Consider the following 24926-nt stretch of genomic DNA (forward strand, 5'->3'; position numbering starts at 1 on the left):
TGCACATTTAAGTTGGTGTCCAACATCCAACATCCAAATGTAAATGTAAATGTAAATATTGGACAGTAATTAAAAAGGTCTGAAAATACGCTAAGGTCCTGTGCATCAGTTAAGATGGAAAAGGCAACAGAATATGTCAAATTGTGACACAACACAGAAGAATTACAGCCATATCAAAATAATATTGTTGTGAGCTGCAGCAGCATAAGTATTATTATTAAAGAACCACGATCCTTTATTATTAGCATCTTCTTCATGATCACCATGATCATCATTCTCGGCATTACTGGTGTAGGCAACTATGTTGAAGGCTGAAGGGATGAAAGACTCCTTGTACCTTTTTGTCTGGACTGGTGTGGATTACATGAGTGTGACAGCAGGTTCAGACAGAATGCATAATGTCTACTTCAGCACTTCGGGTTGTGAATATCTGTCAGAGAACTCAGCTCAGCATACTACTCTGACAAGAGCGATTTTTTAGTTAAAACCAACAAGGCTACACCAGCAGATATGACAATGGTCGCATATTTTTCCTCATCTAAAAGTTAATCCTTTTATTTTGGGTGTCATCTAGAAAATGTTTACATTTTACATTTAATGTTCAAAAAAGACATATTTCCTCCTACTGTCCATTGCTGCAGCACCTCTATTCACCCTCTGTCTGAATGCTCCATTTTAGTGCCCGTCTCTTTAAGACCCCCCTGAGCAGGCACCACCCACCATGTCTCCACCCAGCTCTGCCGGTGTTTTACAACCACAGCCGTGCTGGGGGCACAACTGGGGGCGGTGAGTGTGTAGTTGTGACATCACAACCTTATGGAAGTCTTGATGGCTCGTTTAAAGGCACAGATTCTGAATATTTCTGATTCACAATATTAACATAGCCCCTAGACCTGCTTTATAATCCAAAGACATGAAAATCTCACTTTCAACAATATTAAAAAAACAACTAGAACAACTGACTATTTATGGCTGGTAGAAAGAAAAAAAAGACCTAGGACTTTAATACGTTCCCAAAGAGAGAACTTGAATTGCTGGATCTTCATACACAACAAGTGAGTGCTGCACTCAGAGTTAAAGCTGTTTCTATTTGGCAACAGTTCCTATCAAGGGACTCTAGAGGATGGTATTTTGAGGAGCAGGCGGGTGAGGGAAAGGGCAGAATAAAAAGAGTGTTCCAACACCATGCAGTAATTGAAAAGAGCAAAAGGGGAAATGGAGTTGAATGAAGTAGAGTTAGTGGGGTGATAACTATTTGGAGGGCAAAAGAGGAGAGAGGAAGCAGAGAAATAGGTTGGAAAACAGAATAGGTTAGGAAGTGAAAGGCATATGCAAGAATAAAAGAGCTATGGGTAACAGAATCTGGGGGGAGTTGTAAGGAGTCTGCAAGTATTAGAAATTATGAAAAAAGACTCATCTATGATGAGCTCTGACCTGACAAGCTACTTAAGTATGCAGTTCTGGCTGTAGCTTCCCCTTGCTAACCCTTAACACCACTGGATCATATAGTCATACATATACAGTAAGGGACAGGAAGATAAACATTAGCAAATGTATTAAGAGTCTTACTGGAAGAATGGAAATAACCAGGGGCTAAAGCTTCGAAGTCATGTTTGTTTTGAATTGCTTGTGAGGACCCTTATTAACATATTGCATTCCTTAGCCCCTTACTCTGACCTTAACCATCAGAACTAAATGCCTAACCATAACCCAAATCAAACTGCAACCTTAACCTTTAAATCAAGTCTCAATACTCAAACATGAACAACTTTGAACTTGTGAGGACCAAAATGTCTTCACAAAGCAAAACTATCCAAAAATGCTGGTTTTTATAGCTAAAATTCATCCACACAAAGATAGAAATACATGCACACACAGACACACTCATTTAATGGTTATGTCAGGAATCAAGGGTGGGGGCGAGCAAGACAGTGATATGATACCAGTTCACTGACAAATGTGCACAGAGAACTTCCTCACAAACTCAAGGATTTCACTTCAGTCCACAGGCAGATCAACAAAACGTATTGAACCCTGTTGCCCCTGAACTGCTTTGATATCTCCAGAAACACAGAGATACATACAAAGTGCCCATGGTCACGCACACACACACACACGCAAGCAAAGAGAGTTCATGATTCCCTGGCACACACTGCACTGGGGGCTGCAGCGTGTGCCATCATTCTGTCACTGCTCTGATTCTGAGCTACTTTCAGAGTACTGAATGTGTCTCTTGTCCTACATAAGATGCCAAATTCGAGCTAAGCAATCTGATGTGGCTGCTATTCCTTCTATGTTTCATAACGTCTTGTCGCAAACCAAGATGGGATTTTGCTGCAAAGCTAACAAGGGTAACGTCAAAGACTTCATGGTTCATCATGTTTGACTTACGTCGATGTTCACAGAGAGTAAATGCATTTGAAGCCAGTTCATACAACACCATCTTTCCTCTGGGGACACTCAGAGTGATACAAAATGTACAACAAGCCTGTGCCAGGCAAGTGATCTGATCAACTGGACAGAGCAGATATCAGAGTTGAGAAAAGTTTGCTTTTCATCACTTATTCGGCTCAATTCACTTTCATGATTTGTGCAACTAAATGATTAATTTACATTTTCTACATCTCTCACCAACATTACTTGTGATTGTGGCATAACACATTTCTGAATAACATATTTTTGAAATAACAAAAATATGCAAACCTTGAGGGCTCTATTTTGGTGGCGGAGGAAACAGCAGCCCAGGAATAAGATGCTAATTTCAGAGTCACTTTTTAAGGAAAGTTGATGTTTCCATCATTAAGATGAAAGTTAATCTGTGATGGACATGCACTGCAACTACAGAAGAGTTTCATCATTCACCACTCACCCCTGAAACTGACTTTTTTACATCCATGGCTAGTATATCAGCGGTGAAAGGCTGAGTAGGGCTCAGAGACAGGGTCCACATCATTTGTATTTGCAGGAGATTGTGTGCAATCATCTTCAAACAAATGGCCAGCGGCAACGAAATGTCTACTGAGAGCTGAACAGATATCGTTGTGACTTAAAGCTTTACAGTCATGAGCCTCAATACCAAGAGGGAAAGAGGCAGTGACTTTAATCTTGTAGAATTTGACTGGCTTCCAGAGTTTAGACAGTGAGTTCAAATAGTATCCTGACTTGGCAGGCCCGACTGTGGTTATGCATTTATTCCTTGAATGCCTAAATGCTAAGCAGTCAGTTGGGTCTCTTGTGTGTCTTGGTTGTTACCTGACTTGTGTTGCTTGTCTTAAGGAGTGGTAATTTATTCCACTTTGTATTTATAATGCAAACTTTTGATCAGTGATCACGTCCCAGAGTCAAATATATTAAATACCTCAATTTTATCATTTCTACTGCAGGATTGACTTTTTTTAATCTTTTCAATTTGCTCTGCTATATTCAGAAATTAGCTGAAATTGTGGAGCACAGAATATGGTCTAAGTTAAAAGCTAATGTTTTGTCATGAAAATATTTCTCCATCTGTATAATGGTGGCCCAAGAGCACAACAGTATCTATTCTGCCCAACATGTAATTGATAGATGCAACTGAGGTTTATGGACCCAAAACAGCATGCAGTAATTGGTCCAGACACAATTGAAATGTGTGTCTGTGTCAATAGGGTTGTAAATGAGGATTTTAAATTCAGTTGCTACTTTCTGTGGCCAGATTCAGATCATTACTGCCAGCTTGACCAACGATTCTGGACACCGAAGAATATTAACGACTACCAGCTGGGGTTGCTGAGTTAATGCCAATGACAAGCCCTATGAGATAGCAGTAACTCTTTGCTTTGTTTCGATTAGGATGCCAGACCAATAATAACTCTTCCATTCTTGTAATGATACCATTACATGAATGGAGGAGGGCTGATGGCTAGCCAAAGTGCTAGGCTGCTCTTGTGAGATCAGTCCCAGGCAGGTGCCAAACAGGCAAGTAACATGTGGTGAAGGAATCCACTCCAGACGACAGGCGTAGACCAGGCCAGGGATCCAGGAGCCACACCTCAGCCTCACCAACTCCCAAACTGGTGACTTCTGACCTTACATTTTGCATATTCTAAGTGCAACATTGATCTGGAGCCCTTACTCGACCGTTTATGTAAAGTTCAATTAAGTCCCACACCATCATATCAAATTTGCATTTTGCTACCACAGTGTTGCTGTGCAAAATGCTGATATTTTATTTGCATAAAGCAACCTTGTCTTTCCTGTCTTCATTTCCCCTGCTATATTTGTATTTTGCAGCCTGTGCCGTGCTTTACAGAAAATAAATACAAATTTGAAAGTAATATAAACACTGCATGAACCCAACTGATACTGAACTTTGTATGAACTTGATTTCTTTTTAAGTTCACTCATTCAAAGAATAAAGATACAAATAAAGAAAGATAGTAGGTAGCATGTTAGGGTTGTGAGAATTCACACAATGTTCTCAAAGTGTGTCCCACATTATTCTATCTGTGTGAGTGTGCATGTGTGTTCAGTACCTCTCTAAGGAGCAGCCTGAGGGCCTGTGCTGCTTCCTTGCTGAGCTCCTTCAGCCCTTTCCTCTCCACAGCCTCCATCACCTGGAGAAGGTCAGGCTCCCACACCACGGCATTACTGCCATGCTGCAGGAGCTGCAGAGAACACAAACACAGATACAAAGACAGATGTACACGTAGAAATGCACAATCAGGCACAGGTGAGGTCATTAACAAACACAGTGTGAGGAGAGTGAGAAGTAAAGAAGAGGAAGAGGGAGAAAGAAATAAGGAGACACATAATCATAAAGCATCGAGGATCAAAGCAACAATAAAAATGTTATGCTTTTGAAGTGATTTGATTTTGTGGTTTACGTAGAACGTACGTTTACGTATTTTGTCCCAATGGGTTCTGACTGATAGCTCCTCTTTAGTTGAATGAATAATAAATGAAAAGCAAGTGTTTCGAATCTCAGTTCACAACACAAAACACGGTAATTATGTTTCTTTCATTTCCATGTGTTGTTCTGTGTCAGCCTGCATAACACTGTACTGTATTCACCGTCATTACTCATGTAATCCAAATTCTTCTACTACTTCAATGTTTTTATTACCTTCACTAACTTTTGATACTTCAATATATTTATTACTGCTCAGAACCATGCACAAGAAATTGTACTTGATTTGAGTTGTCTGTGTGCGTGCGTGCGTAAAGCCTCTCACAAGTGTGATGACTCTGAGAATGGCAGGGTGCAGGAGGCAGCTCTCTCCTGAGCTGAGCAAGCAGTGGAGGAGGAATCGACTCCATCGCTGACACACCATGTACTTTGCTAACACACACACACACACACACACACACACACACACACACACACACACACACACACACACACACACACACACAGAAAACAAACCCAGGGGGGATAAAAAAGACAACACAGGATGTCTAACTTAGATCAATTCTCTTTATTTTTACTCTATTCCTCCTGGTGCAGTTTCTGAAAATCGTTTATGTCTGAAAACTTGTCAAAAGTCACAACATCAAGACATACAGGAATGTATAAGACAAAACAAACACACATGCTGCAGTTTTGAAAATAATATGAGAAAGAATACTAACACTACGCTCACTCATTCCCAAACTGTCTCTCTGTCTGATACCTGTGGTGGGACTCTTCCTCTGAAGGAAGCCCAGCAGGGAACTCAGACAGTTGACTGAGGCTCTCAGCAACAGCTCGTGCTTCTGGGGAGAAAGCGACACAGCGGAGTGAAACTTGAGAGATAAGTTGAGAATACAATAAAAAGCAAAGAAGGAAAGAACATCTTCTAGCTCCTAAATGTCATAACTGCAAATCGTAAGACAAAGATGCAGCCAGAAACAAAAGAGAGAACAAGGGAACACAGGAGAGAGCGACTGAGTGAGGTTTTAATAATGCATGTCTCTCCAACAGTGGCAGTGCTAGCAGTGAGCACTATGTAGTGTCCAAAAATACTGAAGTAGGCCAGGCGGGAATATAGACGACAGTGGAGAGGTACACCCTAATCCTGAGGTGGAGAGAAGACGATAGGAGAAGAAAGGAGGATGAGTGGGAGGGGATGAGAGGTCAACAGAGGTGAAGTGGGTATGGGTAAGAGAGAGGACAGATAAGAAGAGGGCAGATGAGGAGACGGGGATGAAAGGAGGGGTTAAAATGAAAGCAAAGAACAGGGAGTTACAGACAGTGAGGAGAACGAGGAAAGAGTAGAGGAGAGTCAAAAAGTGGGCAGAAAGGAGGAAGCAAGGATTGGATTGGATTGGATTGGAGAGGAGAGGAGAGGAGAGGAGAGGAGAGGAGAGGAGAGGAGAGGAGAGGAGAGGAGAGGAGAGGAGAGGAGAGGAGAGGAGAGGAGAGGAGAGGAGAGGAGAGGAGAGACAAGACTATGGAGCTGCAGTTTTTCTCACTGCCACCAAGCCAGAGCATCAAGGGGAAAAGAGAGCAAAACAAGAGGAGAGAGGAGGGAACTGTTACTCATATCAGCTGCTGAACAGCAGACTACAGAGCACTGAACCATAGAGCTGAGTCTCAGTTCAGCACTACAGTCTTTTACGCAGAGAAGAAATGCCACTGGTGTGGAACTGGAGGCTGGCATGCTGCACCACAGGCACTGGATAAAAGAGAAATACGGCGAAACCCAATTATCCCATAATTTGCATATTTCATCCAGATTAGACTGTCAAACGCAACAATATAAATATCTCTTTTTCAAATATGTTAATGACTTTGTTTACCTCTCACGATGGAAGCATTAATATTTAAAGTGGGTATCTCTAAGGTTTCTAAGTTATTATATCATTAATGTAACCAAAAGGTTTAGTAATGGCCAGTGCACTGGAAGAGCTGCATTTTGCATGCAAATGAGCATCAAAATGAGCCCAGTGGCATTACACCTCATTAGCAGGAGCTTTTTCCAGGTTATTTGCTTAACCCCTTCAAATACATAAGGCTTCCCAGCAACATCTCTCAACAACCTTGACACCTTTCCTCTAGTTTGAACATCATTTTGAGTACTTCTCACCGGTGGTGGTAACAGTGACAGCACACTGATAGTTAAAGACATCAGTGGATGTTTTTTCTGTCCTTAACACATTTGTCTTGGCAGTAAGGTTTTAATGATGATCATTAAGCTATAACCCATGTGCATCTGGATGACCTCTGAGTATATGCAGGTTCAAGAATTCCTTGTTAATATTAACTCTAAATTTGATACTGATACGAGTGAAAATTCAAAGCAACCGGCCTAAACCTTTTGTCAAGTTGCTTATTCTCATCAGAGTAAAACTAACACTAGTAGAATAAAAGACTACCTAATACAACTGACAGTTTTAGACATCAATGTGCGTAGGAACAATTCATCTTGAATACAACTGCATATATCTAAATACAAACTCAATGGGCCAAGACAAGGACAGAGTGATCTTCACAAGGATTGTAAGAAAAAATGTATGTGGCTCTTTTACAAGTTTGATATTTGCTTGCACTCTAACTGCTTGAACCTCAGATTCAATAGTTTAATGTTAAACCTTTTGGTATTCGTTAGGGTTTGAATTAAGTCCTATTGTTTATTCTTCATCAGCTTATCTTGTAACAGAATTTTCTCATTACGTGCTACAGTAAAGATATGACAGTCAAAAATATACCACTCATACTGGAGCTACTCCTAACTTCTGCAAGCCTTGTGATACATTGATTCACAATATCTTAGCTCCAGTCATACAGAAAAGTAGGACTTCTTATTGTGTCATAGTTCAGATTGTCCATTAACTGATGGTAGGAAATGTAGCTGCCGATACACTGGATTGTGTGATAGAGCATTTTAGTACTTCATATTTATGTGCAATAGTGCCTGTGTATTGTGTGCAGTAGCACTGCTTTGATCCTAAAGAATTACGAGGTTCAGAAGAGTGTAAAATCAAAGGTCTGTGTAAGTATCAACAAATATAGTAGCTCAGTGAACAGCAGCCATGTGACAGAAAAGATGCTTTATAATCTCTTTGATGATGGGTCTCTCTACTGCCTTTGTATGTGCACTGGATTACTCATATTTTGTACCATGTTGCTTCTTGCTCTGGGCTGGTTGTCACCCAGGAGAAGTAGTGCTTCACCCATTTATTGTTAAGTGAATACTGGGGGGACACTAGTCTGCCTCTCTTGTCATTAGCAACCTCCATACGCTAGCTACATGTAATAGCATCTTGGAGACATCTGAGATTGCCCTGGATATGTGTGCCGTTGCATTATGCCAGCTGCTACATCAATTGAAATCTCATTTTCTACACAACCTTGTTTGTGAAAGGTAGCTTCAAAGTCATGCTGCTAAGATTACGAAGGTCTTCATGTTAACTCGGCTACAGAATAAGGGCTGGAGTGAAAATAAAGCATGAGAGAGGAGGATTCATCATATCAGCATTGGTCTCTCTTTGATGATAGACTAAACCTTTTTGTTTTGAATGGACTAAATCAACATTTCTGTATACTTTGTTATTTATATTGATTATTATTTTATTGATTATCATTTTTTATATTAAACTCCCACTGCTTAACTGCTTAAAATGGACATCTGATATCAGTATGTGAATCATGAAAAGACACACACACACACACATCAATCCCCCCCATGTAGTAAAACCTGCAAAAGAAGTCCAGCGAGAGCAGTTGAGAGGCACTGGGCCCCTCTGAAACCGAGTGGATACAAAGTGCCGTCTTCGACCCCCAGGGGTCTGGGCCCGACCAAGCCAGGACCACTGCTCACACACACCACCGCTGATATAAGGTCAACATCGAGTACAGCCTGCAGCAACCTCAGAAAGCCAACTGAAAAGAGAAAAACAAGAGAGAAACCAAAGGAGTTAGGAGTAGATGGGATGCCAAAACACACAGGAGAGCAGTAAGAAGAAGAGAGAGTGAGAAAATGTGGAGGGCAAGGCCATAGGGGAAAAGGTGCAAGGTAGAACAGAAAGAAGTGAGTTTGTGTATAGAGGGGAAAGTTGAGCTTTGAAATATAAAAAGATGGTAAAGCAGGTAGCAGAGGGAATAGAAGTGCAGAGGATAGGCGGAGTAACACTTCACAGAATTGAAGGCAATTTTGAATTGATATGTGACAGAAAGGGACAGCAAGAAGTTAAAGATGTCAGTGCCAAGTGTAAGGCAGTGAGAAACAGGGTTTAGGGAAGGTCAGTGAGGCTGAGGGACCAAAGTAGTGATGGAGATAAAAAGAGAGACACGACCAAAATGATTACTAAAACACAGTGGGAGCCAAACTGAGAGCAGCCAGACATTTGATTTGCACTTATGCCATGTACACTGAGATTAGAGCTCTCTGAGGGAGGAAGGACTCAATTAGTGGCAGCAGAAGAGAGGGAAGAGAGGGGAGAGATGGTTAGATGGAAAAAGAAGGGTAGAGTGGGAAGCATAAGGGAGAAAAAAACGAGACAGAAAGACAGAGAAGAGGCTGAGTGAGTGAAGGACTGTAGAGAGAGAGATAGGGGAACAGAGGGAGCGAGCCGATACATCACAGCAACCCTGACAGGCCACTTATCCAGCTGACAGACAGAGACACAGCAGCGGCAGGGATGATCTGTCTCCGAGTGGTGCAGCGGGATGTCTGCCACTTAATGTAATGAAAGTGTGTGAAATACGTGCCCGGAGTTTGGTTACCTCCACTGGCGATAAAACATTGACTAGCAGTGACCTTACCTGTGCAGGCATTTACCGAACAGGGAGTGAACCTCATTAGTTTGTCCTGAGGTTTCCACAGTAAATGGATGGTTGCTGCAATAATAAGGGGTGCCTGAGGCTTTCCAAATACATCTTTTGATGTATTTTGGTTTTACACACCCTCTTGTGTGTCTGTGTCTGTAATCGCACTGGACAGTGTAAAGCACAGTAGCGCACAATGACAGATGGGATTAAGCTAAGAGGAGATAAAAGATATAATAACATACAATTATAGGATTTCTGCATAAAAATGCCTGAAATCGACAAGACCTTTTTGTTGATTCACAGTAAGGGTGTGTTTCAAATTTCATTTGGTCGCCTGTCGCTTTCCTGGAAAGAGTCAGAGAATGAGGAAGGAAGAGGAGGAAGAAGGAACGTGACTTAACATAACATAAATAAAACTTTAAAACATTACCATGAAAGTAAGCATTTCTGAATGAGTCACATAGATAGATTTTCATCAGCAATGGTTGTATAACAATAAAGACAACAACTTCCATGATCCCACACTACTTATGTCTTTTGTTTTGTTTTGGTTGAGAGACACCTAGTGGCAAAAAATACATACTGTGTGTTTAAGACAATACACTAAACTGGGAGGCCAGAAAAAAATGGGTTTGCACAAAGACATACATGAAAGATACTAGAAAATAATTTTTCAAAGTTCTTAGGCTACACACACTTGCTTTGAGCATAGCGCTTACATTGCTGATGAATTGTTTTGGTATCTGCTTTATGCAAGGACAGAAACATCAAATAAAACTGCGTGTTTTTTACCCAGCAAGAGACTGTCTGTGTTTCTTTTCTGAACAAGGAGTTGCTGCACAGCTCTGTCCAGACTCCAACTAATGCTCCTATGGACCTAAAATAATGGAGTAAGAGAGCGAGAAACAATGAGGGAGAGGGGGGAGAGTCAGAAGAATAACAAGATTAGAACCAAAATCTCATTGCAAGTAAGAATGTATTATCCCTACAGTGTGAGCAGAGAGCTGAGAAGAAAGTGCATTGTCTTATATCACAGCCTGGCTGTGATATCTGTGAAAGGAAAGCCAATTGGTATTTTGTATTCTCTACCCACATTTAATCTTTGCTCCATTTTACTGTATGTTCTGTGTCTTGGAATTCACTGTGTAAAGTTCTATCCTGAAGTTGTGATAAGAGCGAAGTTGAGCTGTAGTGTGTACCTGAGCAGAGTGAACGCGCTGCAAGGTAATGAGAGAGGACAGGAGTAGATGGCTGCAGCACAGCAGGGCTGGAGGAGGACAGGCTGATGGAGAGAGGGATGGAGTAGGGGAGAAGGAAGAGGAGAGGACTGTCTGCAGCTGGTCCATCAGTCCACTGTTGGAGAGCAGCATGGAGACAGCTGGGGAGGAGAAGGCACTATGTCATCACACTTTGAAGAGATCTGCATGTGTATGTCACTGTGTGTGTGTGCGTGTGTGTGTGTGTGTGTGTGTGTGTGTGTGTGTGTGTGTGTGTGTCTGTGTATCTGAACAGCAGTTGGTCTGGATGACTGCAGGGAGACGTGCTGCAGGCACCAACCGAGGAATTGTACAAACACACATTCATACTTTACTTCTCTGTGCCACCTGAGAGGAATTTATAAACAATACAAACAGATAAACTGATTAACTTATTACATATTCAGGCACACGTGCACACATGCACACACACGCGCGTGCATACACACACACGCTATACAATATTCAATGTGAAAATTGGGTTGTTGCATCAGCAAAAATTAATAGATACAAGGCGGAACAATTTGCATAGCATTGGGGTTATATGCAGTACACAGGCAGCCAACCAGGTCAATTGTAAGTGCTATAAAAACTATAACAAGACGCTATCTCCCAATGGGATCACACCTGTCAACATGCTGACGTTCCAACCCAAGAGTACTGTAATATTTGAGTACATTATGACATTAGTACTCAGTACTCATGGGTCGGACCATGTCCCTCTTCAAACCGAGCCTTAATTTTGACCTCAACTACACACAAAGACTGACATTGAATGAAAACATTACCAGCTGTTTCTGTTGCTGACAGTTACATATTATTTAAAGATATAATATCCTAGTTTTTGCTTTGAGATGAGAGGAATGTGTTACTATTCCTGTCTTCGCTGAAGTAATTTACATCAGTAGATTCACCATTAGTGATGAAGAAGCAGATGGTGAATGTAGGTAGGCTGCAGAGAAGCAGTAAAGAAATGCTATGTGCATAATTAGCTTTGCTGCCCAATGATATCCCTGGTCTCCGGCCAACAGCTTGACCTTATTAACCACAAACCAACTCATTGCTGACCTCTACTGATTTTCTTTTTCTTGTTCAGGTTAATTACTTAGCTTGTAATAACATCAATGTCAATCAATATGTCATGTCAAATAAATTATGTCTTTGGTAAGAGGCAGAGTAACATGTCCTTAGCTGCCTGTTGATTGCAGCTGACTGTAACTGTAAATTATATGGGACAAAATGTGGAAGAAGTAAGTATGATGCATATTAATGGTAGAATACACATTTTATGTTTTTATTTTATTTATCTTTATTTGCTATATAAAACCTTACAGACCCCATCTTTCTTATTATTTTGCTATTATCTGCAATAAGAGAAATAAACTGATTATGTACCCCCTTCTGACATTTCGAGTGTCTTTCTGTGTATGTGAAACTTTCTTTCATTACAAATATTACAGTTGGGCAAGGTGACAACACAAACCCGAGTGCTTGTCGTCATCTGCGCAAATGTGTGAGAAGCTTTCAGACATAACAGCATAGCTTTATATGTACAGGTGTATAAGACAATGTGCAGGACTGAGCTGCAGCTGCATGCACCATTATGTTAAGATGTGAAGTGGGTGTTATTTTTGTCAAGGTCGAGGTAGAGTGTGAAAGATAAAATGTAGGGAGAGGGTGAGAGTAAAACACACACATGGAGATAGAACAACAGAGAGTAAGAGAGACAGGAAGAAAGTGTGTCTAACCTCTGTCAGTGCAGTGTGCAGGAGACAGACTCAGGCAGCATGACAGGTAGCTGAGGGCAGGTAGCAGGCTCCCTGTGTTGGTAGGCTTCAACCTCCCTGCTATGTTACTCACTGACACACACATACACACACATTCAGACACATACACCTTCATATCTGATGGATATATTCTTTTTTTATCTGCAGTGCTCTTAAACGCATTTGATAAACATTTAATTCCAGGGAGACACAATATGACAGATACAAGGTAACACGATGGGCTTCGCCATTTACAGCCTGTCACATAGTGTCTCCCATCAGTCAGTAAAGATTGGATTAATCCAATCTGCCAATGGAAATGTCAAAAATGAGGTGCTGGAAAAAGTAACTACCATCACAGAATGACGTTCCACTAAGTGGTACAGAGGGATGAGTCACAGAGGGAGGAAGGGGTGTTGACATCAGGGCAAAAAGAAAAGCAAATGTGTCTCTAATCATAATATGCTTTTTTAGATTTATAATTAGCCAGACATGTCTAGTACATTTCTGAACAGCATTTTCATCTGCAGATCAGCAGCGAGCATTCCTCTGAGTAGGTCTGTTGATGATAATATTCAATCAAGATGAGCGAGGCCTCCACTTAGGGAGAGATAAGTTGAAGGAGGAGTGAGGTGAGATAAGAAGCACAATAGCGGATCATGTGTTGAATAGAAAGATATGTCTTTAGATGATTATGTGCCTGTAATGTAGTATGTAAGTGCCTGTGTGAAAATGTTTGTGTGTGTAATGTAGCTTGCATTTTATTGAATTTGCCTCTAATGTGGGGCATTTGTTTGACTGTATTAAGTTAACAATGTATATGAGCTGTGTATGGTACTAGATGAGCGCTGTGGGGAGGAGAGTTAGGCTGAGTATGACCTGCCAGCAGCGCCTCTTGGCCTCACCATGGTAGAGCAGCTTGAAGTGGACTCCGTCCATCTTACTGTAGTAGGAAGATGAAGAGGGGTCACTGGCCTGCGTCACACAAAGCAGCCTCAGCACCAGAGGAAGCGAGTTCACAACTAAACAAAGAGGAAGACAGCAAAGTATGACTGTAAACAGAAATGTGAAAAAGAGGCAAAAGTGGCAGACAGATGTATGTATATATAAATATGGAAACAGTGAAAGTGCTATGAGGGAGCATAGTACTTTAACTTCTAAAAAGACTGAATCTGAGACCACAGTGTGCAAGTGTTGGAGCGAGAAAGATGAGGGAGCGGTGCAGGTAAGAGACTCACTAGTCAGTAACCTGATGTTCCCAGAGAAGTTTTCAGCAAAGCCAAAATTGAGGGCAATGTTCAAACTGACACTTTTCAAACAGTGATAAGGAATATCTTAAACAAGTGAGATTATCTTGCAGCGACTTGTGGACTATGAAGTTCTGGTTTAGTAACAAGGGGTGGCTTTAGCACAGTTGTCATCAAGAAGAGGTAAGAAGAAGAGGTAAGCAGATCTTACTCTGAAATATTACAAATTATTATGCACGCTTTAAATAACAATACTGTAGGTCTGAATCCAAATATGGGTTAGAGGTGAAAGAAACAGATCATCTGGATCACCAGCTAATTCTGTGGCTCATGGACTTCCTCACTCTAAAAACATAGAAGGTGCTGGTCAACAAAAGGCTCTCTGGCCCCTGGCACACATTAACTGGCTCCCTGTGTCCTCTCCCGCCTGCCGTTCAGACTGTAGAAGCCTCCATTCTAATCGTCATCAGGTAGAGTTAGCAGACGATGCACAGGCCCGTCCTTGTGGAATGATGGTATGACAACTCTTGTTTGGAGCAGAATGTCACCAAGACCAATGAGAGGTTTGTGGACTTCACCAAGCATGGAGTGGGGAGGACTGCAACCATAATTCATGGGGAACCAGTTGAACCTGTACACCAGTACCAACACCTGGGCACTGTCATCAGTGACAAACTGTGTTTTGAAGCCAACACAGAGATGATCATCAAAAGGTGCCAACAGCGTCAGAATTTCTTGTGGAAGCGAAACTTGTTTGGATTTATCAGAAATAGTGAGTACTTGGCTGAAACAAGTATCTGGCACAGATAGTGTATGAGTATGTAGAGCAGAGCCCTATGGCCTTAAAATAATATGGCAGTATTTTTAGGATATATTGCAATACCTGATATATATCTCGATATCTTAAAATCTCCTGAAAAGCACTTCACGAATGCAAGGACTGGGTGACAAAATCAAATATCACAACAATTTTTTACCAAATACCTCAATATCAATATTGTGTCAATGTTGTAGGGATGACTACTGGTGCTCTCACAAAATATTAATGCAATGAGATTTTGGATAAATAATCATCAGTAATAATATAATGATTAAGTGGGTAAAGGTAAGTATAAGGACAAGTACAACAGTCTGGTAAGTTCAGAAAATTACATCACTTTACTATAATGCAGCCTTTAGAAGCAGGAAAATTATCAAACACTTATAGCATCTCAGGATACCAAAATCTAAGACGATACATCGTGTCACTTCACAATAACGATATAATATCAAGATATTTCCCGGCCCTATGAGCCGAAGTATCATCCAAGTAAAATGTGTCAATATTGGTTCTCCTGATGAAGGAAAATCCTCATTTGATAGCTGACTGAAGTTTATTTATTAGAGTTTATAAAAAACAAGCTCTTTAAATAGATAGATTGATCTGAAGCTCAATTCTGAGGTTGTTCTGAAAATAGTTTTCTAATAAAAATAGTAACTTTTGATCAACCAATATCTATTTCAGGCTTCAGTTAACAACTTCCAGTTAACCATTCCCACTTACAGTTTAGGCAACACCAACTTACGGTTTAAAAAGTACGTATACAGATTCAGGTTATATAAGGTGATTGAAGAGATACAGATAAAAATAATGGTGTACTCCCTCATCCCTAATAATAACATTCTCATTCATTTGCTGGTCCCCCTCTCTATAACAATCCAAAACAAGAAGCACCTCCCAAGTACAGTGAAAACCTGCTCCAACATCATAGGCCAAACCTTCTGATCTCTGGTCTCACTGCACAATCGGGAAATGCTCCGCAAATCCCACTCCATCCTATTGGACCCCACCCATGTCCTAGACAGAGTCTTCAAATAAAGTTTTATGAATAAATAAAGTTTAGGGAATTGAATCAAATTGAGAGAAAGAGGAATGTGAAGAGAGGGAGGTAAAAGAAGACAGAGCAGGAAGATTCTAACTGGAAGGAGAGTAAATTCAGGCAGAGCAGGCATTCATACCTCTTCCACCCCTACATTGAATTACATTAACATGTCTCCCCTTAGAGGATGCCGGCACATTAGAAGCTAATGTAAAGTATATATTAATGCAAATTATAGAGGGCTGAACTGTGACACGTGCACAGTTAACGGTCTGAAATCCCCACAGGGCCTGGGATGTGCAGAAAGCAGGCAGAGGCTAACCACAGCAACAGTTTCTGTATCTCCAGCTGGCACACTAGTGTTGAGCCCTTCAGCTGGGCTCATTAACCTGGTCAGGTAAACAGTCATAATAACACCATCTGGCAGACACCTCTACCAAAAGCATTATAGCACCAAATAAGCATGAAGGTAATGAACTGTATGTCTGGGAATTCAACCTTTCACTTCCATCCTAACCTGTGTTCATCACCAACCATCGTATTCAAACAAGACAACATTTGATTTTTAAAGAATCAAACCAAAATTGGACACCCAAAATATTTTCAATTCAAAGTTAAATCAGGGAAACAGATTTCTTCTCTGCATTTAGAGCCTCTTCACATAATGACTGGGCAATATGGCCTTAAAATAATATTGAAATATCTTTAGGCTATATTGCTATACACAATATATATCTCAATATTTTAAAATCCCCTTGGAAGAAGAATTGCCAGGACTGGGTGACAAAATCAAATATCATGATCTTTATGATCAAACACCTTGATATCAATATTTCAATAGTTGTAGAAATGACTATTGGTACTTCAACAAAATAGTAACATGATGAGATTTTTAATAAATAATCATCAGTAATGTGGCTATAATGACTACGTAGGTAAAGACAAGTACTAGAGCAGAGCAGAGTAGAACAGGCTGGTAAGTTCAGAAAATCACATTACTTTACTGTAATGCAGCCTTTAAAGCCACATAAGGACAACACTTATGCCATAATCACAATATAACAATATCAAAAAGCTAAGACAATACAGTCTCATATCACGATAACGATAAAATATTGATATATTGTCCAGCCTTACTTCAGATACAGATTAGGCAGTGTTTATAATGTCCACTTTTAAGAGTTCTGTCATCTTTTCATCCTCATCCCCTTTAAATTCCTTTTCAATAAGCAGTAATTAAAGTGACTACATGTACGAGGAATCTTTAAGTGTTTATGAAACAGTCTTGTGATTCCGCTGATGACTATAAATGACCTGTAACAGCAAACTAGACCATCAGCGAAAAGACTATTTAATTTTATTTTTATAGTTATTATTAATGCCTGTGCTTGGGTCCAAATCACATATAAATACATTACCTCATCGAGATCCATCCTGCGGTCTCTCTGTCACTCACTTCCATAACAAATGCACGCGCTGCCCACACGCACTAGCAAAGATCTTCACAACGGCAGGCACTGATGTCGTGCATTCATTTACTTTCAGTGAACTTTTATCATTGTGACATGATCATAATGCATTATTTTAGCAAATTGCTTTAGCTATCAATGTAATATCAATGATTCAGTGGAAACCGTAATAAACTGTAATCTTCTTTTGATAAAATAATTTTGTCAATTCAAAAGATTTTGTAGCTAAAAGTAAACAGGACGCAGAGCTGTTCTGCATATCTACCAGTGCCTTTGCTCAGTTTGCGCTATATGAATAACATTTTAGTCTAATACTATTGAGACAAAGCTGACACAAACCAGAAACAGCACCTGTTTCCCTGTCTGAAATATATATAAGCATACAAAACCTGCTTATGATAGCAACCTTATGCACACTGATACTACTGTCCCTTGAAAATAAATCAATTCTATATCCTCCATTTTTTTCCCACTGTCTGTACTGACGAAAGAAAATTGGGAGGACCGTTTTAACAGAGGATTAATGGTCCTTCGCTTCCAACATTAATCAGAAGCGACAGTGTTCTGGGAACTGTTTTGCGATTTCAATCCAATTTAAAAACAACCAAGTTTTAGGAGAGAGTTTGTGATTACACTTCAGTCAAAACTAAGTTTTCCTGGCAGGACAGTACCACCACATACCACATTTACTACGTATTCACTAGCCATAATGTGCTACTGTTATATTGTAGGTTTTCTGGATGATGTGTCAAGCTTTCTTACCCTGTGACCAGTGAACTGTTCTTGAGGCAAAGTACAAGTTGAATCAAATGTGACCTCTCATGTGTTGTGAGTAAGACAATGATATGTTGTTTTGGAGCCATTTTTGCATTATTTGATATTTGACACAGAAAACACAAAAAATCAAACATCTGTAGTGAATGAACAACTATTTATTACTGTATATGTGAAGAACTCCAATGTCTCTTAATGTGACCGCAATCAGTCCCCCTTTGATTCTGCCTTTAAAATGAAGTAAATGCAATTTGAGCTGTTGTGTGAACCATCGGAGAGAAAATGCTTCGAGGGGGAATGCCCAACAAACATAAATTGACGCAGGTATTTTTTTCAAATGATTTAACATGTGAGAATAATTAAAGTAAGTGCTTTCCATTATGTTGTAAATGAGCACCGTGCCAAATGGAGCTATTAAACCATGCACATTACTTATGTTTTACTGCTGTGAATAGCAATTGTTAGATTGTCATTGCTATCTTTGTTTAAATGACCTAAATAATTTGTTGGCCTACTTAAATCAAGTTAATAGAATTGAGAATGTATTCATTTTAAAATCTGGGAGGATTTTTAAAACAATTCAGACCAATAATCTGAGTTTCAATATGCAAATTAGAAAACTGAGAGGCTGACACAGACAAACACAAACACACATTTGAACACACTAACTAGCAATTTCTCCAAGTTCATTTGAAGCATTGTACATGTATAGCTTTGGTATTCCAATTAAACAAATTTTAGTGAAAATTTTCAATGTTTTCTTTATTTCCAGCATTTTTCTGCTGCTGGGATGAGTGTAGACAGGCAAGTCGTACTTCCTGTGTCCTCAGCCTCATCTTTTCACCTGCCATCGAACTGCTCGGGACACAGATCCGAACTATGAAAATTATCTAGTTGCAAGACTTGACACTGAATATTTATATTTCTTATAATCTTGTTAGAAGTTTATACGACTATACGTCTATATTTCTAGTCTCCACAAAAATCTTGAGAATTGTAAGCTTCTGTAAATTGTTTCCTTTTAGTGTCTTGGTCTCAAGAAATTGTTGTGGTATGGTGTTTGAGATACACCAAAAACAGCTTTTCTTTTCAAAATAACTTTTGAGTCAATATGAAGTGAAGGGCATCTGAGACCACACAGCCCAGGAGTGGCTGCTACTGTCTGTTTATAAAGCTGAAATTTAATTAAGTAACTCTTTCAGTGTTTCCTGTGAGGATAGAAAAAAAGGCCGTCATGGTGCATTTGTTCTCTTAGATCTCATGATGTAGGAGCCCACGGGGTGTACCTGTGTGTGTATGTAAATGTGTGTGTGTGTGTGTGTGTGTGTGTGTGTATGTGTTTGTATCTATGTGTGTATTATGTGTAAAAACTTCTAGCAAGGAAGACACAATTTCATTAAAAGCACACTGATACTAAAGAGAGAGAGAGAGGGGACAACATGCTGCAAAATCAATGTACAAATGCCGCGGTGATTTGTGTAGTTCTGTAGGTATTAGTGAACATTCCTGTGTTTCAATTTGTCTTCAGTGTATGACAAAGCTTGAAAAATTGAGAGCTGATCACATATTTTAGGTAGAATAAGGACATGTCACTCCTGGGGGTAAAACATATCAGCAGAGGATAGTAAGCCTCCATAGAGAATTGTATAAGTCTCAATGCAAACAGACAATTGACAATCTTATGGTCCATGAGATTATGACTTTAGTCAGTATAATATAATAATATAAGAATCACTGGGTCTGTGGGTGTGCTTATGTGTGATTGTGTATTTATGTGTGCATGCATTTGTAATATGATATCTGATGTGATCAGCTCCAACAATAGGGAGGGTGTGGTTCAGTGTGCAATCATCTTAAAGAATGTTCTGTTAACAAAAGTTGGCATCTCACATGATATATTAAAACCTCCCTGATTGAGCAAATTAATTTCAAATGAGAGAATCCATTACTGCTTCATCACTGTGCTGCAGGTGCACAAAGCTGTCATAAACCATTTATGTTGTGTGATTCATTGCTGCATTTCCAATGAACTGCTAGCAGAACTGTAAATCAAAACCGCTGTTACAGTTTTCATGAAGCTCCCCTAATAAAAATATTACCTGACTGATTTTGAAATTTTGAAATTCTTAAATTGTAACATTACAGTGTACTTTGATTATTGTACATCTCCTCCATTTCAGTGAACCCGAGCCAGAAAGTTGTTTTTTAGGGGATGCAACAGGTATTTGTATCATTCTCCCATCAACCTATATACTTTGTTCCTGTGCATCTGTTCGTCTCTTACCCTGTGCAGTGTGTTCCTGTCCAAACCCGTGGTCCATGTTCTCCATACTGAACCTCTGTAATGCCTGGAGCAGGGCTGGTCTAAGATTGGTACATAAATCAGCCTCATAGTCTTTTTGACTATGCAAGAGAACTTCCAGCACCTCCAGTGCTCGCCCTGCCAGGGGAGCCTCTCTGGTGCAAACCATGTCCTGAAGTCAAACAGACACACAGAAGCTTGAAGAAAAAATCATTTACAATATATTTCGTACCAGCATTGTCCTAGCACATTAAAGCCATCCAGATACTCAATGCAGGTTAAGAAAAATATGGAACCAAGTCTCATTATTATTTCAGGCTTAAAAAATAGTTCTACTTGGGAGTGAGACAATCCAATCAGCCTGCATTTAAAGTATCTCTACTTCAATAGAGACTCAGGTCCTCTGGTTTCGTCTTTTTCAGCTGTTCCACAAAGCAGAACAAAACCATTTGATGCTGCTTTAGCCATTAGGCTCCAAGCCATTGGAAAGGTGTCAGCGAGGAGCTAACAATATTGATATTTTTAAAGCGTAAACTAAAAATCCATTTATTCAGTCTGGTCTTATGTAGTGTTTTAGAATTTCATGGTTTTAGGATTTGTGCTTAATTTTTCTTTATTATTCTATTTTCACTGTTGTTTTTTAAATTTATAATTCAGTTAACTTTTGTTGAATAAGACAGCAGAGGGGAATTACTCTCTTAATCAAAATCTCTTTGTCAATCACTTGTCAAGCACTATGAATTGCATTTGATTTGTTTGAAAAGGGCTGTATATAGTAAATTCAGTTGGATTGCTTAAATATGGCTAACTTCTTAAATCGAGGCTTGTGACTGGGGCCTCTGGTTCTCACCAGGAGGGTCAGTATGACAGCTGGGTATTTCTCTATCAGAGTCAATAGCTCCATAGTTTCTGTGTCTGGATCCTGGTCCTCCCTCTCGTCTGCACGGCTTTCTCTCTTCTCTCCCTTTTCCTGTATGTCTTCCTGCACCCGGGAATGAGACGCAACCACCTATTAAACAATATAATTTATGAGAGAGACTCTAATTTATCCCTGTGTTGCAGTGAAATCAATCAGTGAAACATATTGAAGTGAAACAATGTTCAGTCAAATCAGTAAAAATTATTTGACATAAACATGTGAGTCTAAGATAGAAGTGAAATGATTGTCAGCTTACCATGGTCTGCTCTGCATCTGTGTGTTGTGCTGGCTTGGCCAACCAAAGTTCCAAGACCAGGGCACCAAATTTCTCAGCAAGCTCCGGATAGCGACAGATGAAGTGGAGGAGTGCAGGATGGTGAAAGTAGAGGGAAGAGAAGCTTTGGCAGGAGGAGAGTGCCTTGCTGATACAATTAAAAGGACCCTTAAGAAGATTGGTAAAGAACAATTGAAAAAACTTAAAATGAGCATTTGCATTTTCTTTAGAACAAAAATATCACACTTAATTTAGACCCTACAAAAGCAGAGCCCCCAGTCACAGCAGGAAGTCTCCTGCAAGCTATTGCTTTTTTTATATTTATTGTCAACATAAAGTTTGAACTATTAAGTACTTTCAGAGAAGCTGCAGGACAAAGTTTTGATGGCAATGTTCTTTGAAATAAAATAAATACATTTTTGGGGAAATGTTATTAGTTCTGTGCAGCTTTAGAAAAAGGGTGAGATATAATTAATACTCTTTCTGTAAACCATCAACAGAATATAGATTTTATATCAAAAGATGAATATGAGCTGTCAAGCAATGATTCTGAGGATTCCTTGGCCTACACATTAATTGTTGCCATATTAAACTGTGCAGTACTCCAGCTCCAGTACATGCTGTTCCCTTTCTCTGATCACAGGAAGAACTTCATGTTGAACTCCTTCATCTTGAATAAATCTTGACACATTAATGTTGCATATGAGAATTTTTTCACATTATTGGCAATGCTAGGTTGACTCATTAAATAGAAAATAAAATAGAATATCTAGAACTGAAGCAGACGACTTGCCTCCATTTAAAATATATCATTTTGGTTAGCAGTGCAAAGGGATGGAGGGTAAAACAGTAACAAATTCTTAAATAAGGCAAACCTTTAAAAATGGTAATGTACAAGATATGAAGGTTTACCAAAAAGCATAAAAAACAGTTCTTCAACTACACCTTGATGCTGTATGTCTACTGTACTACCTGTGTAAGTTACAGTGTGTGTTTGGGGGTTGAAAAGAGAGGGGACAACATGCAGCAAAATCAATGTACAAATGCTGCGGTGGGTTGTGCAGTTCTGTAGGTATTAGTTAACATTCCTGGGTCTCAATTTGTCTTCAGTGTATGACAAAGCTTGAAAAATTGAGAGCTGATCACATATTTTAGGTAGAATAAGGACATGTCACTCCTGGGGGTAAAACATATCAGCGCAGCAGAGGACAGTAAGCCTCCATAGAGAATTGTATAAGTCTCAATGCAAACAGACAATTGACAATCTTATGGTCCATGAGATTATGACTTTAGTCAGTATAATATAAAAATATAAGAATCACTGGGTCTGTGGGTGTTCTTCTGTGTAAGTTACAGTGTGTGTTTGGGTTTCTGTTCAGTGAACTGATCAGAGTTACCCCTTCTAGGTCAGGGCTCTTGTCCTGAGTCATTGCCAGCAGGTAGAGGGCAGAGCGGAGCACAGAGCGAGGCAGGGAACAGCCGCCCTGCTCCTGCACTGAATGCAACAGCCACACCACACTGGAGAACACTGCCTGGTCTGGGAGGAGCCTGGCTCACATGCACAATAATGACAACATTAATTAAAAGTACACAGAGATGTGGCCAAACATTTACATTTGAATGTATACAATTACAGACACACTTATCAGAATCAGATCTATTGCCAAGTGGGTTTTCACATACAAGGAATAGTGTGTGGTGCATAACAATAAATAGTAAGTAGAGGAAATATATAGAAAGACAAAAAGCAAGTGTTGCAAGTCAAGAGGCACAGATAGAGAATTAAAAAATGGAAAAGTATTATAATATATTACGTACATTATGTTATTTAAATAAAAGAGCTGCACATTGAGGTGTGAATGTCAGACACACCACAGCAGACACGTTCAGTGAGACATTAATAAAGCAGACAAACACACAAACTGTGTGTGCAAAGCAGACAAAGTGCTCCAGGGCCATGTTGATGTCATAAACTTGCAATCTCTCTTTCTCATGCAAAAAAATACACACATATACAAACACAGTCGTAAGAATGTATATCAACACACACACGCACACACATACTCACAGATCCTATCCATGATAAGATAGATACTCTACACACACACAGCCCTCCCACGCTATGTAAATCTCTGGCCACAGCTCCCATTAATCTTGATGAGACCACACCGTGGCAGAGAGAGGCTTTCATCCCCTTCCCTGGGGTGGGGGGGGTGGGGGGGGTGTAATACATAGCCGAGGTTCCACAGAAGGACAGATTAAACTTTCCAAAGAAGCCGACGTATCTCTGAGGTAATAAAATATGTACTTAAAACCACCCCCGATTGGCCAGAGTGGTGCTGCTGGAGCTGGGAGAGAACTACAGTATCACGCAAAACCAGCTGATTTCTTGGTAGAGCTGAGTAATATATTTATATTTTAGAAATTTGGTTATTTCAATACTGTGATATAGCTCAAATGTTTTTTTTTTCTTCCCTCAAAGGCTGCATTACAGCAAAGTGGTGCTTTGCGAAGTTGTTAAATTTCAGATGGGTAAAATCAACAATAAAGGTTACTTTAAAAATCAAATACAATTTTTGGAGTTCAAATGGACGATGCTATGGGAGAACAAAGTATTCTGAATCACAAAATGCTCTCCCTGCTTACAAAAACACTTTGCAATACTACCCCGCACAAGTGCCTAGAGTTTATATCAGCAAATTGCTTTTTACTGATGCTTAAATATTTATTGGTTGATTCCATGTCCACCAAAATAACAGCTCAGAACACGAGACCTTTTCAGCACTCAATTTTAAAATCAGAATAAATGTTTGCCAACCAAATGCTTTTCTCCATTTTTTAAACATTCCCTGAGTGATTTGCGCATGTTTGCATGTACGAAATGTGTTTTTTGTTGCTTGATGCCATTCTTTGTTGTCAGTTAGCCGGAACAGACTCTGTGTGTGTCTGTGTGTGTGCGTGCACCCAGTGCATTACCTGTCTCCTTGCTGCAGGGCAAGGTGTAGCATGATCAGCAGGCAGTACTGAGTGGCCCTTGGTCCTTTATATTCACACAGCTGGAGCCCCAGAGCGTCACACAGCAGAGAGGGCCAGTCTGACAGACGATGACACAGCGAGGGAAGGTTGTATAGGAGAAGGTTCTCCACCTCCTTCACATCTGGGGGAAGAGCAAGGGAATATACAAAAAACATAAGGAAAACAATGTGTTTAATAATCAATGCCAGAAAAAGGAACTGGAGAAAGGTAAAGAGAGAGGCTGAGAGTGAGAAAAATGAAAGGATATGGATGAAGCACATAATGTATAAAATAAATTAAAATGCAGCAGAAGAGGCC

The 24926-nt window shown here is 39.9% G+C and overlaps 1 protein-coding gene across 1 annotated transcript in view; it reads right to left on the reverse strand.

Annotated features, from left to right (window-relative positions):
- Positions 1–24926, reverse strand: part of LOC141019232 (meiosis inhibitor protein 1) — a 55912-nt gene that overhangs the window by 2022 nt on the left and 28964 nt on the right. The window contains exons 19-31 of the mRNA XM_073494088.1: positions 24570–24750; positions 22991–23141; positions 21576–21761; positions 21251–21409; positions 20383–20572; positions 13655–13771; positions 12732–12842; positions 10927–11105; positions 10520–10604; positions 8655–8839; positions 5649–5730; positions 5211–5317; positions 4512–4643 (exon numbers count right to left, since the gene is read on the reverse strand). Of these exons, the coding sequence (XP_073350189.1) occupies positions 4512–4643; positions 5211–5317; positions 5649–5730; positions 8655–8839; positions 10520–10604; positions 10927–11105; positions 12732–12842; positions 13655–13771; positions 20383–20572; positions 21251–21409; positions 21576–21761; positions 22991–23141; positions 24570–24750 (1865 nt within the window). The remainder of the gene's footprint in view (positions 1–4511; positions 4644–5210; positions 5318–5648; positions 5731–8654; positions 8840–10519; positions 10605–10926; positions 11106–12731; positions 12843–13654; positions 13772–20382; positions 20573–21250; positions 21410–21575; positions 21762–22990; positions 23142–24569; positions 24751–24926) is intronic.

This window comes from Pagrus major, chromosome 23 (assembly GCF_040436345.1).
Source record: "Pagrus major chromosome 23, Pma_NU_1.0".
Taxonomy (NCBI): Eukaryota; Metazoa; Chordata; class Actinopteri; order Spariformes; family Sparidae; genus Pagrus; species Pagrus major.